Source organism: Myotis lucifugus, unplaced genomic scaffold (assembly GCF_000147115.1).
Source record: "Myotis lucifugus unplaced genomic scaffold, Myoluc2.0 scaffold_1610, whole genome shotgun sequence".
NCBI lineage: Eukaryota > Metazoa > Chordata > Mammalia > Chiroptera > Vespertilionidae > Myotis > Myotis lucifugus.
Window position 1 is genome coordinate 33941 of NW_005872658.1, and position 12707 is coordinate 46647.

Below are 12707 nucleotides of genomic sequence, written 5' to 3' on the forward strand. Positions count from 1 at the left end.
GCCCTTCTAAACTGTTGATGGAGAACTCAGAAACAAAGAAAGATTGGGTGCTACATCTTGGGGAAACATGTCCTACACCCCATCGTGTGTAATGGGTTCTATTGTGTAGAAATCCGGTTGTTGGTTGAGATGTACTCCCTCCAGAGGATCAAGGAGAGAACCTGTCTCTTGCTTCTTCCAGTTAATACGGCTGCCGGCTGTCCTTGGTGTGTGGCTGCATCACTGAGACCTATCTCCTGGTCACATGGCCTCATCCTGCTCTGCCTGTAGAGAGTCACCTGCTACTTCTATCTTGGGGACTCGTGACTGCATTCAGGGATCAACCCTAATAATCTACGATGTTCTTCATGTGAATATCCTTACCTTAATTCCATCAGCAAAGTCCCCTTTTCCATTACATGGGAACATTTTGGGGTACCAGGGATTAAGAACTGGATATCTCTGGGCGGCCATCATTCAGCCCTCTGCACTGCCCATGTTACCTTTTGCAATCCTGGAATGTCTCCAGGCCATGTCTGCTCTGCTCTTCCATGTCCTGACACATTAGTGGGTCACCTCATGAGTGACCCATATTTTCGGGAGCAGGAGCTTGCTGTTCTGTGAAAGTTACTTCAAAGAGAGCTAAAGGAGCTAGGCTGGTATAGATCAGTGGTTGAGTGTCGACCCAGGAACCAAAAAGTCTCTGGTTTGATTCCTGGTCAGGACACATGCCAGGGTTGTGGGGTCTATCCTCAGTAGGGGGCATGAGGAGGCAGCCCAGCGATGATGTTTCTTTCTCATCATTGTTTCTATCTCTCTCTCCCTTTCATTTCCTCTCTGAAATCAATCAAATAAAATAAAAACAAGAAATAACAAGACTTGGAGCCGATATGAAAAAAATGAAACTCTTGGGCTTTGCTCTATATTCCAAGGTTCTGTATCTGCTTTTAAATACAGTGTGGCAGTTCCTCAAAATATTAAAAATAGATTTACCATAAGAACCAGTCATTTTCACTTCTGGGTACTTACACAAAGGATTGAAAGCAGGAACTTTAATGGATATTTATACATCTCTGTTCATAGTAGCGTTATTCACCATTAGGTGAAAATAGCCGAAGGGCCCATCGACCAAGAAACAGACAAACACAATGTGGTGTACACATACATGGGAATGTTATTCATCCTCAAAAAAGGAAGTGAATTCTGACTCATGCTACAATGTGGGTTGAAGATACTCTGCTAAGTGTAGCAAGTCAATCACAAAAGGACAAATATTGTGTGATACCACTTCCATGAAGTACTTAGACTAGCAAATTCAGAGACATAGAATGTAGAATGGTGGTTGCCAGCATCTGGGGGGATGGAGAGCTGTACTTTTCATGGGCACAGAGAGTCAGTTTGGGAAAAATGACAAAAGATCTAGAGATGGATGGTGGTGATGGTCCCACAACAATGTGAATGTCCTTAATGCCACTGACCCAGACAATTAGAAATGTTTTTGTTAAGTTTGTGTTACTACAGTTTTATATTTTAAAAAAGCCACAGAACTAATCTGCCATTTCATCTAATAAGAAAAATAATGGCAGCTACCCACCTGAAAACAAGCTTAACATCACTTGTTATTAGAAAATTACATGTTACAACCAGGATGAGATACAATGGAATACCACTTAGTAATAATACATTACAAAGAACACATACATAGACCTTGGATCAATTTCACAAATATTATGCTGAGTGAGAGAATATAGACTCAAATCAGAAGATTTATAGAAATTCTCCTATAGACAGAATTAATTCACCATGATTGAAGGTGAATCAGGGGCTGGAGGTGGCAGTGATGAACTGGAAAGAGGTGGGGGAAATCTCGGTGGTAGTGGGAATTCTCTATATTTTGATTGTGGATCAATCCCATTTGTTCAAATTCATAGAAATGCATACACAAGTGGCTACATTTTATTTTGTGCAATTTATGAAGTTATTAAAAGAAATACATATTAGAACTCACAGAATCCTCCCTTCCATGAAAATGGTATACCTTTCTTTAGGATACACAGCATTTGTAATGGGCTTTCTATTATATGCTTTATTCTTACATGTATTTTTTAACAACCAAGAACAAGACATCATTTTATTTACTGGAGACTCAATATCTTTTTCTTATTTTTTATTTAGATTTGAGAGAGAAAAGGTAAGTGTAAGAGAAAGAGAGAGAGAGGAAGAGAGAAGAGAGAAACATCGATTTATTGTTCCACTTTTTATGCATTTAGTGATTGCTTCTTGGAGACTCACGTCTCATCCTCAGATGACCTCAGAGGGCCTGGTTTTGCTCTGGTGCTGAAGGGAGGCTCCTGAGATGGGACAGGACACAGAGTCAGAGCTTGTGCCCTGACCTGGAATCAAACACACAACTTTGCTGTATTGGGATGACTCTAAACAACTGAGCTACCCCGGCCAGGACAAAACTCAATTTCTTATCCACCAAATGAGGGCACAAAAGTCTCTCTGTATTAGTAAGACTGAAGGCCCTTCTCTCTAGACCAGTGATTCTCAACCTTCCTAATGCCACGACCCTTTAATACAGTTCCTCATGTTGTGGTGACCCCCAACCATAAAATTATTTTCGTTGCTAATTCATAACTGTAATTTTGCTACAGTTATGAATAGTAATGTAAATATCTGGTATGCAGGATGTATTTTCATTGTTACAAATTGAACATAATTAAAGCATAGTGATTAATCACAAAAACAATATGTAGTTATATATGTGTTTTCCGATGGTCTTAGGCAACCCCTGTGAAAGGGTCGTTTGACCCCCAAAGGGGTCTCGACCCACAGGTTGAGAACCGATGATCTAGATACTACTGTGTTTGAAAGATTTTACAAATATCTGGTGACAAATGCTTTTATGTCACTGGGGTCAAGAGTTTGCAAGATGCATATCCACAGACTCAGATGGAAAACCACGTGAGCTGAACCCAAATTTTAATTGTAGCTGCATATTCCACTCATGTTCCCTAGAATATTAAGTTCTTGGAGCCACATTTTAATGAGTGACCGTAGCTCAAAAGCCCGACAGCACTGTGTTTGGGAGGAAGTGATGTCACTGAATGGGGAGTGTCTCAGGGACATAGACCAGGTCCATGGATCTGTTCTTGTCTTGTCTTCAGCCAACCAACACATAGATGTTCACTGAGTGTTTGGTGAATGAATGAATGAATGAATGAATGAGTGAATGAATACTGCCTTCACCTCACTTGGTACCCCCTTCTTTTCTTCTGCTCCAAACTCTCACATGGACATTACAGAATCCTACACCTTGTAGGACCGACCACAGCTTCTAGATGAGGCTGGCACCTCCTGTAAATGCAGGAGTGAACCAGCTCTGATGTAGACACCAGAGCTCAGAAAAGCCCCCAACAAGAGGACCTTAGGAGACTCCCGTGTCCTCTCCTCAGATGTCCTCAGAGGTTCTGGTTCTGCTCTGGAACTGCAGGGAAAACCCAAGATAGGACAGGACATGGAGTCAGCTTTCTGTCTGTCCTTCTCTGGGAGGGTGTCCTGGGTCTCTGGGCTGTGGGATGTCTGCCTGCTCTGTGCAGAGAGGGGAAGCGCTTGGGCTCTGAGGTTCCTCTTTTGTGAACGGCCGAGATCTCATGCTCCTCCCCAGCTTCCGTGGTCTCACCACGGTCCCCCCACCCACCGTCTTCATTCTTTTTTCACCCACAGGAGCCCAGAAACTCTACATGTCAGAGATGCTGTGGCTGCTGCCCCTGCTGTGGGCAGGTGAGCACTTGAAGGGAGAGGGGGGAGTGAGGAGGGGCTGCAGCTGACCCTCCTTTTCCTGCAGGGTCCCTGGCTCAGCATAGTGGATACACGGTGAGAGTGCAGACACCTGTTACAGTGCAAGAGGGCCTGTGCGTGTTTGTGCCCTGTACCTTCATCTACCCGGGGAGATACTGGAATAATCCTTCCCCTGCATATGGCTACTGGTTCCAGGAAGGAGCTAATGAATTCCACGATGCTGCTGTGGTCACAAACAACCCGGCTCGTAATGTGCAGGAGGAGACCCAGGGCCGATTCCACCTCCTCTGGGATCCCCAGACCAACAACTGCTCCCTGGACATCAGAGACGCCAGGAAGACCGATGATGGAGTTTACTTTTTTCGGGCTGAGGCAAAATATTCTGGTATATATTCTTACAAATGGAACACGCTCTCCGTGACAGTGACAGGTATGGAACAGACTCCAGGAGAGGCCACAGGAGAGGTTATGGTGGCCCCTGGTAGGGCTGGAATGGGACCCCATCCTGGAAGAAGGTCGGGGTACAGCCTGTTGGGCTGAGAGGCAGGAGCTGAACCAGAGCTGAGGCTTCTCTCAGGGCCACAATTGGAGTCCTCCCTCCTGATCCCCTGTCTCCCCCTCCCACCAGCCCTCAACCACACACCCAACATCCTCATCCCGGAGACCCTGGAGAGCGGCCTCCCCAAGAACCTGACCTGCTCTGTGCCCTGGGGCTGTGAGCGGGGCACACCCCCCATCTTCTCCTGGACGTCAGCTGCCCACAGCTCCCTGGGCCCCAGGACCCGCCTCTCCTCCGTGCTCACCCTCACCCCACGGCCCCAGGACCATGGCACCAACCTCACCTGTCAGGTGCATTTTCCTGCCGTTGGTGTGACCGTGGAGACAACCATCCAGCTCAACGTCACCTGTGAGTGCTGGGTCGGAACAGCAGGTCCCTGAGGGTGTGCAGAGCAGGAGGGCCAGGCAGGTGTGATCGGTGCTTTTGTCCTGAAGGCCAGGCTGTGTAGGGGACCTAGAGCACAAAGCCCTGTCCCTCTTGCATTTCTGTGGTCTCTGAGGGTGGAGGGGGAATGCCTAAATGATCCTTACTCCATCTCAGTTCACTGAAGAAGGAATTTCTTTCTTCCTGTCCTAGGTGCCACACAGAACCCAACACCAGGTGGTTGCCTAGGAGACAGTGCAGGTGGGAAGGAGCCTTCTGTCCTGGGGCATTGACTGACATGGGTCTCTGTCTGGGTGATTCAGAACTGGACTTCAGTATTCAGCAGGGAGGTGTGGGTGCAGTTAAATGTGAGCACCCCTATCTGACCTCTTCCCCAATACCCTGCAACCACTGTCTGACCAGACTGACCACAACCTTCCCCCTGCCCTCCCTAACAGATGCTCTTTATCTTCCCCCAGTTACAAATGCCTTGGGGTATTTTAGAGTAGACTTTAGTTTTAAGAGCAGTTATAAATTCACAGAAATATTTAGCAGGAGACAGAAGGTAGAGAGATTTCCCCTAAACCCGTCACACCCTTCTTCACACGCACATCCCCCATCGGAGGGGACATTTGTACAATCGAGGAACTGACACTGACACATCATTGTCAACTAAAACTCATAATTATGGCTTACTCTTGGTGTTGTACACTCAATGGGCTTGGACATTGTATCATGACACATGTACACCATTATAGTGTCATGTAGAGCAGTTTCACTTCTCTGAATATCTCTATTTTTGGCCTGCCCTCCCCTTGGTCCTCACCTTGACCTGTCTCTGAAGCCCTATCCTCCTCCTGCCCTATTCCCATTGGTAATGGCATCTGGTCCCCACCCCCTCTGGTCAGTGACCCTGTTAGGACTCTCTCAGCACTTCCATCAGACTGTAACAGGTGATGCTCAGAGACACATCCCTAACGCCAGGGCTCCTGGGAGGCATGGCCAAGTGAGACCAAGAAAGCTGTCTGGGTCTTGCCTGAAGGTCTGAGAACCTCCTGGATTTCACCTTCTTCTGGAGGCACAAAAGACAACCTTTGACCCTGAGCGACATGGCCAGTGGAGGTCAGGAGAGAAGATTCTGACACCTTCCCAGGAAGGAAGAAGAGAGGTCTTTCAGCAACCCACAGGGCTCTGTGTGTGTCTCTCTCTGGAGTGTCCTAGGGACACTGAGGCTCCAGGTCCTGCTGCAGCCAGGTCTGGGGTCTGTGGCAGAGAAACCCTAGATGGAGAAGAACCTGGGTCTTAGAAAAGATGAGGTTTGCTGCACAGGAGTGTGGGGACTGGATAGGAGATGTCATGTAGACCGTGTCCTTCACCCCATGGTTCTGGAGGACCTAGTTGCTCAGCCCTGGATGGGAGGAGAGGGGAACCCATCTCTTCATGCTTGAGAAGAGTGGATACATGCCTGCTCATCAAGCTTGGAGTTCACCCATATCTCTCTTGTCTGCAGGGGAACCGAGGACAAAGGCAGACGTGGTTCGGGCGGCCGTTGGAGGAGCCGGTGTCACTGCACTGCTGGCTGGCTGTCTCTGCCTCATCTATTTTGTGTGAGATGGGACAGGTGTGGGCCAGAGGTGGAGAATAGGGACCTGGAGGGGTTGTGAGGGCCCAGAGCAATGGTAAGGGGTGCCGTGGTGGTGAGAAACCAGCCCATAGCCACTGAGCCAGGCTTGAATCAGGAGGTGTGGGGGAAAACCTTGTTCCAAAGTCTTGTTATGAAGGCTCCTGGTCTTGCCCCACCCTTGATCTTCCCTAGTCACTCATTCTAGCCTCAAAGAGTGACCCTGTGTCAAAGACCCTGGCGTCTCCCAACAGAGTGAAGACCCGCAGGAAGAAAGCCAGGACAGCAATGGGCATGGACAACATCCACACTGCCATGGGACCAGCTTCCCTGGTGAGTAACATGGACAACCTGGCATGCAACCCTGCCCCCACTTCCTGGGTGACCCACATTTGCGTTCCATTCAGCGTGTCCAGAAATGAGCTCTTCACCTTTCCACTCCTTTGGAAAATGTAGGTTTTATTATTTTTCAGGTATGTCAGGCCAACAGATCAGGAGACACCTTGTTGATTTGTTCCTCACAGTTCCCAAGAGGGGAAAACGTCACACCACAGAGCCACACAGGGCAGCACCAGGGTCGGTCAGGAGGCAGAGGGAGTGAAGGAGAAAATGTGGGCAGGAACCTTGATGGTGGTTTCCATGGGGAAGGTGAGGTGAGGCAGGGGAAGCAGGCTTAGGAATAGCTAGTTTGAATAATTTCAACAGGCTCTGGGCTGTAGGGACTGTCTCTCATTGTCTGGTCCCTGGTCCTGGTGTGATCAGGGCAGGAAGGGACTGGTCAGAAGTGTAAGAGTTCCATAAAGGAGATGGTTGGAGGCATGGAGTTTGGAATGGACTGGTTGGTTTGCAATATGAAAGTCACACTTAGAGGCAAGTCCTTTACTATCTCTAGAAATTAGCTAGTCCTGGCAGGGACAGTTTCTCTAGGGTTATCAAAGCCCCAGATGTCAAAACATGAAATGCACATGGTTAATACACCCCCAAAATATACTTCTGCTGGGCTCTCCATATCACCAATGCTATTCTTTTTAAAAATATATATTTTATTGATTTTTTACAGAGAAGAAGGGAGAGGGATAGAGAGTTAGAAACATCGATGAGAGAGAAACATCGATCAGCTGCCTCCTACACACCTACTACTGGGGATGTGCCCCCAACCAAGGTATATGCCCTTGACCAGAATCAAACCTGGGACCTTTCAGTCCACAGGCTGACGCTCTATCCACTCAGCCAAACCAGTTTGGGCACCAATGCTATTCTTGTCCCTGACACCCAACCAGAGACCCGACCCTGTACCGCCCAGTCCTCCACCAGCTCTTTCTGCACTAATAAACTGCAAAGCATGTCTGCTGCAGCCCTCACTCCTCTCCTCCCCAGCACTGCCCCATCACACCCAAGTCTGAAATGCACTGGTTCTCCACACTGCTGAGCACCCAGACAACTTGGTCTGGCATTTGAGCCAGGAAAAACCAGTCACCTTCCATGCTTTGTGCCCTCTACACTTACCTGCTCATTCGCCTCCAGCAAAGTAAGCCTTTTGCATCTCAGAATCATCGCTCAGCTGTCCCCTCCTTTTCACATGCCTGCCTCAACCCACCCTGCTCCTGCTCATCCTCCAAGTTCTGACTCTCATCGAACTCTAACTTATGTGGATACCACTGTGAGGTTTTTGAGCACATGATCAGTCATCACCCATGCATTTATCTTTCGCTTCGGCCAGTATCTCCCACTTGTCAATATCTGTATTTTTATAAATTATTACATTACAAATGTAAAATGTCCCTTCCGAGCTTGCAGATGACCACCTTCTTGCTCTCTCTTGGCCTTTTCTCTGTGCTCATGTATTCCTGGCCTCTCTTTTTTCTTTACAAAGACTCAAGTCATGTTGGGTCCTACTCTAATGACCCCATTTAAAAAATTGAGTACCTCTTTAAAAGACCTATCATCAAATATAGTCACATTGGGAGTTAGAGCTTCAACACATGAATTTGGGAGACACAGTTCAGTCCATAAAACAGACTTAGTGCATCAGTGATGAATCTGGTGTGAAGCAGTTGGGATCTGGATACATTTTGAAGGTGGGGTCAACAGGATTTGCCTATGGAATGACAGGGTACACTGGGTGTGAGCTCACTGCCTTTACCTCATAGGTGTCATAGACATCAAGGAGGACTCCATAGATGTCATAGATGTCCAGTGATGTCATAGAGGTCTATCTATAGTCATAGATGCTCTTAAATGCTTATAGATGTCAAAGATAACTCTATGGATATTACAGATGTCCAGGAATGTCATAGATATTCAAAGGTGGTCAGTGATGTCCATTGATTGTCATGGATATATTCATGGATGTCACAGATGTCCAACAATGTCATAAGGGTCCATAGATGTCCACAAATATCCATAGATACCAAGGATGACTCTAATGTGGTTGCCCTGAGCAACTTAAAGAATTGAAGTACCAATTCTTGAAATTGCCAACCCTGCAGGAAAGGTATGTTTTTGAGAAGCGATCAAACTTTATTTTGGTTACGGTAAGTTTGAGGCACTTCTGAGATGTTTATGTGAAGATGACAAGTAGATGGCCAGAGTCTGGAGTTCAGGAGAGGGGTCCAGGTGGGAGGCACAGAGACTTGTGGGTCTTCTACATCAAGGTCTGATAGTGGATGAAGCCACAAAGAAGAGAAGGGGTCTGCGGACAGAGCCCTGGGGCCCTCCAGCACATAGAGTAGGGGGAGGTGTGGTGAAAAGAGCAAACAGTCCACTGAAGAAAAATAATTCACCAGGAGAGTGTAGAGTTGGGTCCTGGTGGCCAAATGGGGATGGAACTTCAAGGGTGAGAGAGTCCTCACCTTTTTTCAAATGCTAATAAGTCTGGTAAAATAGGGTCTGAGAAATGACCGTTTAAGTCAGTGGTTCCCAACCTCTTTTGGGCCATGCCCCACCTAAGCACCTCTAAAATCCTGATGCTCATCCACCCCCGTGACATAGAATTCTTATTATTCAAAAAGTGAACTCCTATTCACGTGGAGGAAGCCTAAAAGGCCATTAAGTGGTCTAAACAAGCTTCCAAAGAACATGGCATCCATGAAAAAGAAAAAGAAAAGAATGAAAGGGCAGTTGAAGTACTAAGGAAGAAATCACTAAGAAATTGTTTTAAAAAATAACAGTAATATGAAGTGATTTAAAAAATAGCAAAGTTTCAAAACATACAATAGAGAACTGAAATGCATAAATACATCACAATATATATTTATATACTGTATATGAGGCCCTTAGAACCATAAGAAATGCAAAAATTTCACTGTTGATAATTCATTCTCCAATTGCCCCCCTTAAAGATCTAATTTCCCCCCTGTGGGTCGTGTGCCCCATGTTGGGAACCACTGGTTTAAACTTAGTAAGTGGCATCAGAAATGATCTGGACAAAGGCAGATCTGGTGGCCTTACACAGGCAGATATCTTCATTGGGTTGAGTTCAAGAGAGAATGGAGGAAGAGGAAGTGAAAAGCCTTGTTTGAGAAATGTTGCAGTAAGTCTGGAGCCAAGGAATGAGTCTATAGCAGAAAATGGTTGTACTCCTCAGTCCCTTGGAATTTCTGAGTGATAGGAGAGTCTTTTTTTCTTTTTCTACTGAGGCAACACTCTTGTTGTTGTTGTTAATCCTTACCTGAGAATATTTTCTCCATTGATTTTTTTAGAAATGTGGAAGGGAGGGAGGGCAGGGGTGAGGGAAAAATAGAAAGAAATAAACAGAAACGTCGATGTGAGAGAGAAAGACTGATTGATTGCCTCCCATAGGTGCCGGACTGGGGCCAGGAATCAAACCTGCAACCCAGGTACCTGCCCTTGACCAGGAATTCAACCCATAGTCCTTCAGTGCACAGGCTGGCACCCTAACCACTGAGAATACAAGCCGGGGTGTAATGAGTCAACTCTTGTGGATTCCTGGATGGGGGCTGGTCACCAGAAAGACTGAGCTATAGTTAGAAGCTTAGACATTTAAGCTCCATCCTCCATTCTCCAGAGAGAGGAGAGGGCCTGGAAATGGAATTAATTATTGATCATGTCTACATGACGAAACCTCCATAAAAATGCTGAGTATGGGGCTGAGGGAGATTTCAAATTGGTGCACTTGGCAAGACACAGAAGCTCCTGGCCCTTCCCTCATACCTGGGCCCATGCGTCTCTTCATCGGGATGCTCATCTGTATCCTGTATCACATCCTTCCATAACAACCTGCTCTATGGCCAGTTTCCCTGAATCCTGTGAGTCACTCTAGCGAATTAATTGAACTTGAGGAGGGAATCGTGGGGACCTCTGATTTACAGCCAGTTGGTCAGAAGCACAGGTGGCAACCTGGACTTGTGATTGGCATCTGAAGTGGCAGTGGGGATGGGGGATCTTGTGGGACTGAGCCTTTAATCTGTGGGATCTGACAATATCTTCCAGTAGATGGTGTCAGAACTGAGTCCAGTTGTAGGATGTCCAGCTGGTGTCAGAGAATTGCTTGGTGAAAGAGTAAAGGAGATCCCTGGATGGGTGGCTCAGTTGGTTAGAGCATCATCTCATACACCAAAAGGTTGCAGGTTAGATGCCTGGTTGGGGCACACACGGGAGGCAAGTGATCAATGTTTCTCTCTCACATCGATGTTTCTCTCTCCCTTCCTCTCTTTCTATAAATCAATAAAAACATATCCTTGGGGGAGGATTTAAAAAAAAAAGGAATAAAGGAGACACACAGGAGTAGAAGTTCTTTTTCATAAACATCTCCCTGCATATCCAGTGTTTGGCACAAAGGAGAGCTCTGAGAGACCAGGGGTTGAGTTCCTGACCAGTAGATGTGTGCTCTTGAAAAGTATCTAACTTCTCTGAGACTTACTATCTTTCTTTGTAAAATAATAGTATTTTCCACAAAGGTCTGTGAGAGTGGTCACTAGAATTGGAAAGCAACCAATAAGAGCTATCTTTGTTGGATAAGTGATTAAATGGGACCTTGAGAAATATTCAATAAAACAATGAAAGAATGATCTGACCAATATTTCTCAGTGGTTAGAGTGTCAGCCCATGCACAGAAGGGTTGTGGATTCAATTTCTGGTCAAGGGCACGTACCTGGGTTATAGGTTCCATGCCCGCCCCATTCAGGGTGCATGCAGGAGGCAACCAATAGATGTGTCTCTCTCACATCAATGTTTCTCCTTCTCTCTCTCTCTCCCTCTCCCTCCCCCCTCTCTAAAAATAAATGGAAAAAGATATCCTCAGCTGAGGATTAACAAAAAATAAATTTTAAAAATTTATTTTAAAAAATGGGAGAATGAACAAAGATCCTATTACAATCAAATTTGTTGCAGGAACTCCTCCCCCTCCCTCACCCTGCTCTGACTCTGTTGTTCTTTGCTCTCCATACAGGGTCACCAGGAGACTCCAGAGTTAGACAGCCTGGCAGCTGACTCCACTAGCTCTGCAGTGGCCGCCCCGACCTTGAGGATGGAGCCAGAGGTTTATTATGCCTCCCTCCGCTTACAGGGGAAGAATCCTCCTCAGACAAGCATCGAACCGGAATACTCAAATGTCAGGACCCAGTGAGAGGCCAAAATGTCCATATCCTCTAGTCTATGGGAAGGGGGACCTACCAGCTGACTTTTGGAGACCTCACATCCCCACAGGCAGTGGGTTTTAAACTACTGTATATGCCTTTCCTGGTATGTTGGAGCTATCTTAGGCATTGCAATCAGAGAGACCTGGGAGCAAGTTCATGCTCTTTCCGTCGATTAAGAAGAATATGACACCACCTGAGCCACCTTACTCCTCCGGGACTTGATTTCCTGATTTGTGATCAGGCGTAAGGAGTTCCATATCGCAGGGTTGCTATGAGCATTAAATAAAAGTACACATGGAACCTGGCTGGCAGCTCAGTTGGTTAGAGTGTTGTCCTGTTATGCCAAGGATGTGAGCCTCAGTCAGGGCACACACAACAATCAACCAATGGCCCCAGCTGGTGTGGCTCCATTGGTTGAGTGCGTCCCGTGCACTGAAATGTTGCTGGTTTGATTCCATGCCCAGGTTTCCCGCTCGATTCCCAGTAGGGGCCATGCAGGAGGCAGCTGATCAATGCCCTGCTCTCGCATCCATGTTTCTCTTTCTCTCTCCCTCTCCATTCCTCTCTGTCTTTCAAAGAAAATCAATGAAAATATTTTTAAAAGAAGAACCAACCAATGAATGCATAAGTGGAACAACAAATCGATGTCTCTCTCTCTCTCAAATCAATCAATAAAAAAAATTTTAAAAAATACATATGATGTCTGGCTGGTGTGGTTCAGTGGTTGAGTGTCAACCTATGAACCAGGAGGTCATGGTTCAATTCCTGGTCAGGGCATATG

General features: G+C 46.4%; 1 protein-coding gene across 1 annotated transcript; it reads left to right on the top strand.

The window, feature by feature from the left end:
- The first annotated feature begins 1782 nt into the window (after window positions 1–1782).
- On the top strand, window positions 1783–4998 carry LOC102436243 (myeloid cell surface antigen CD33-like). Its single transcript, XM_014449992.2, has 5 exons — window positions 1783–1834; window positions 3709–3765; window positions 3830–4213; window positions 4412–4690; window positions 4919–4998. Exons 1-5 carry the CDS (start codon window positions 1783–1785, stop codon window positions 4996–4998), a joined length of 852 nt encoding a protein of 283 aa, XP_014305478.2.
- The last annotated feature ends 7709 nt before the right edge of the window (window positions 4999–12707 follow it).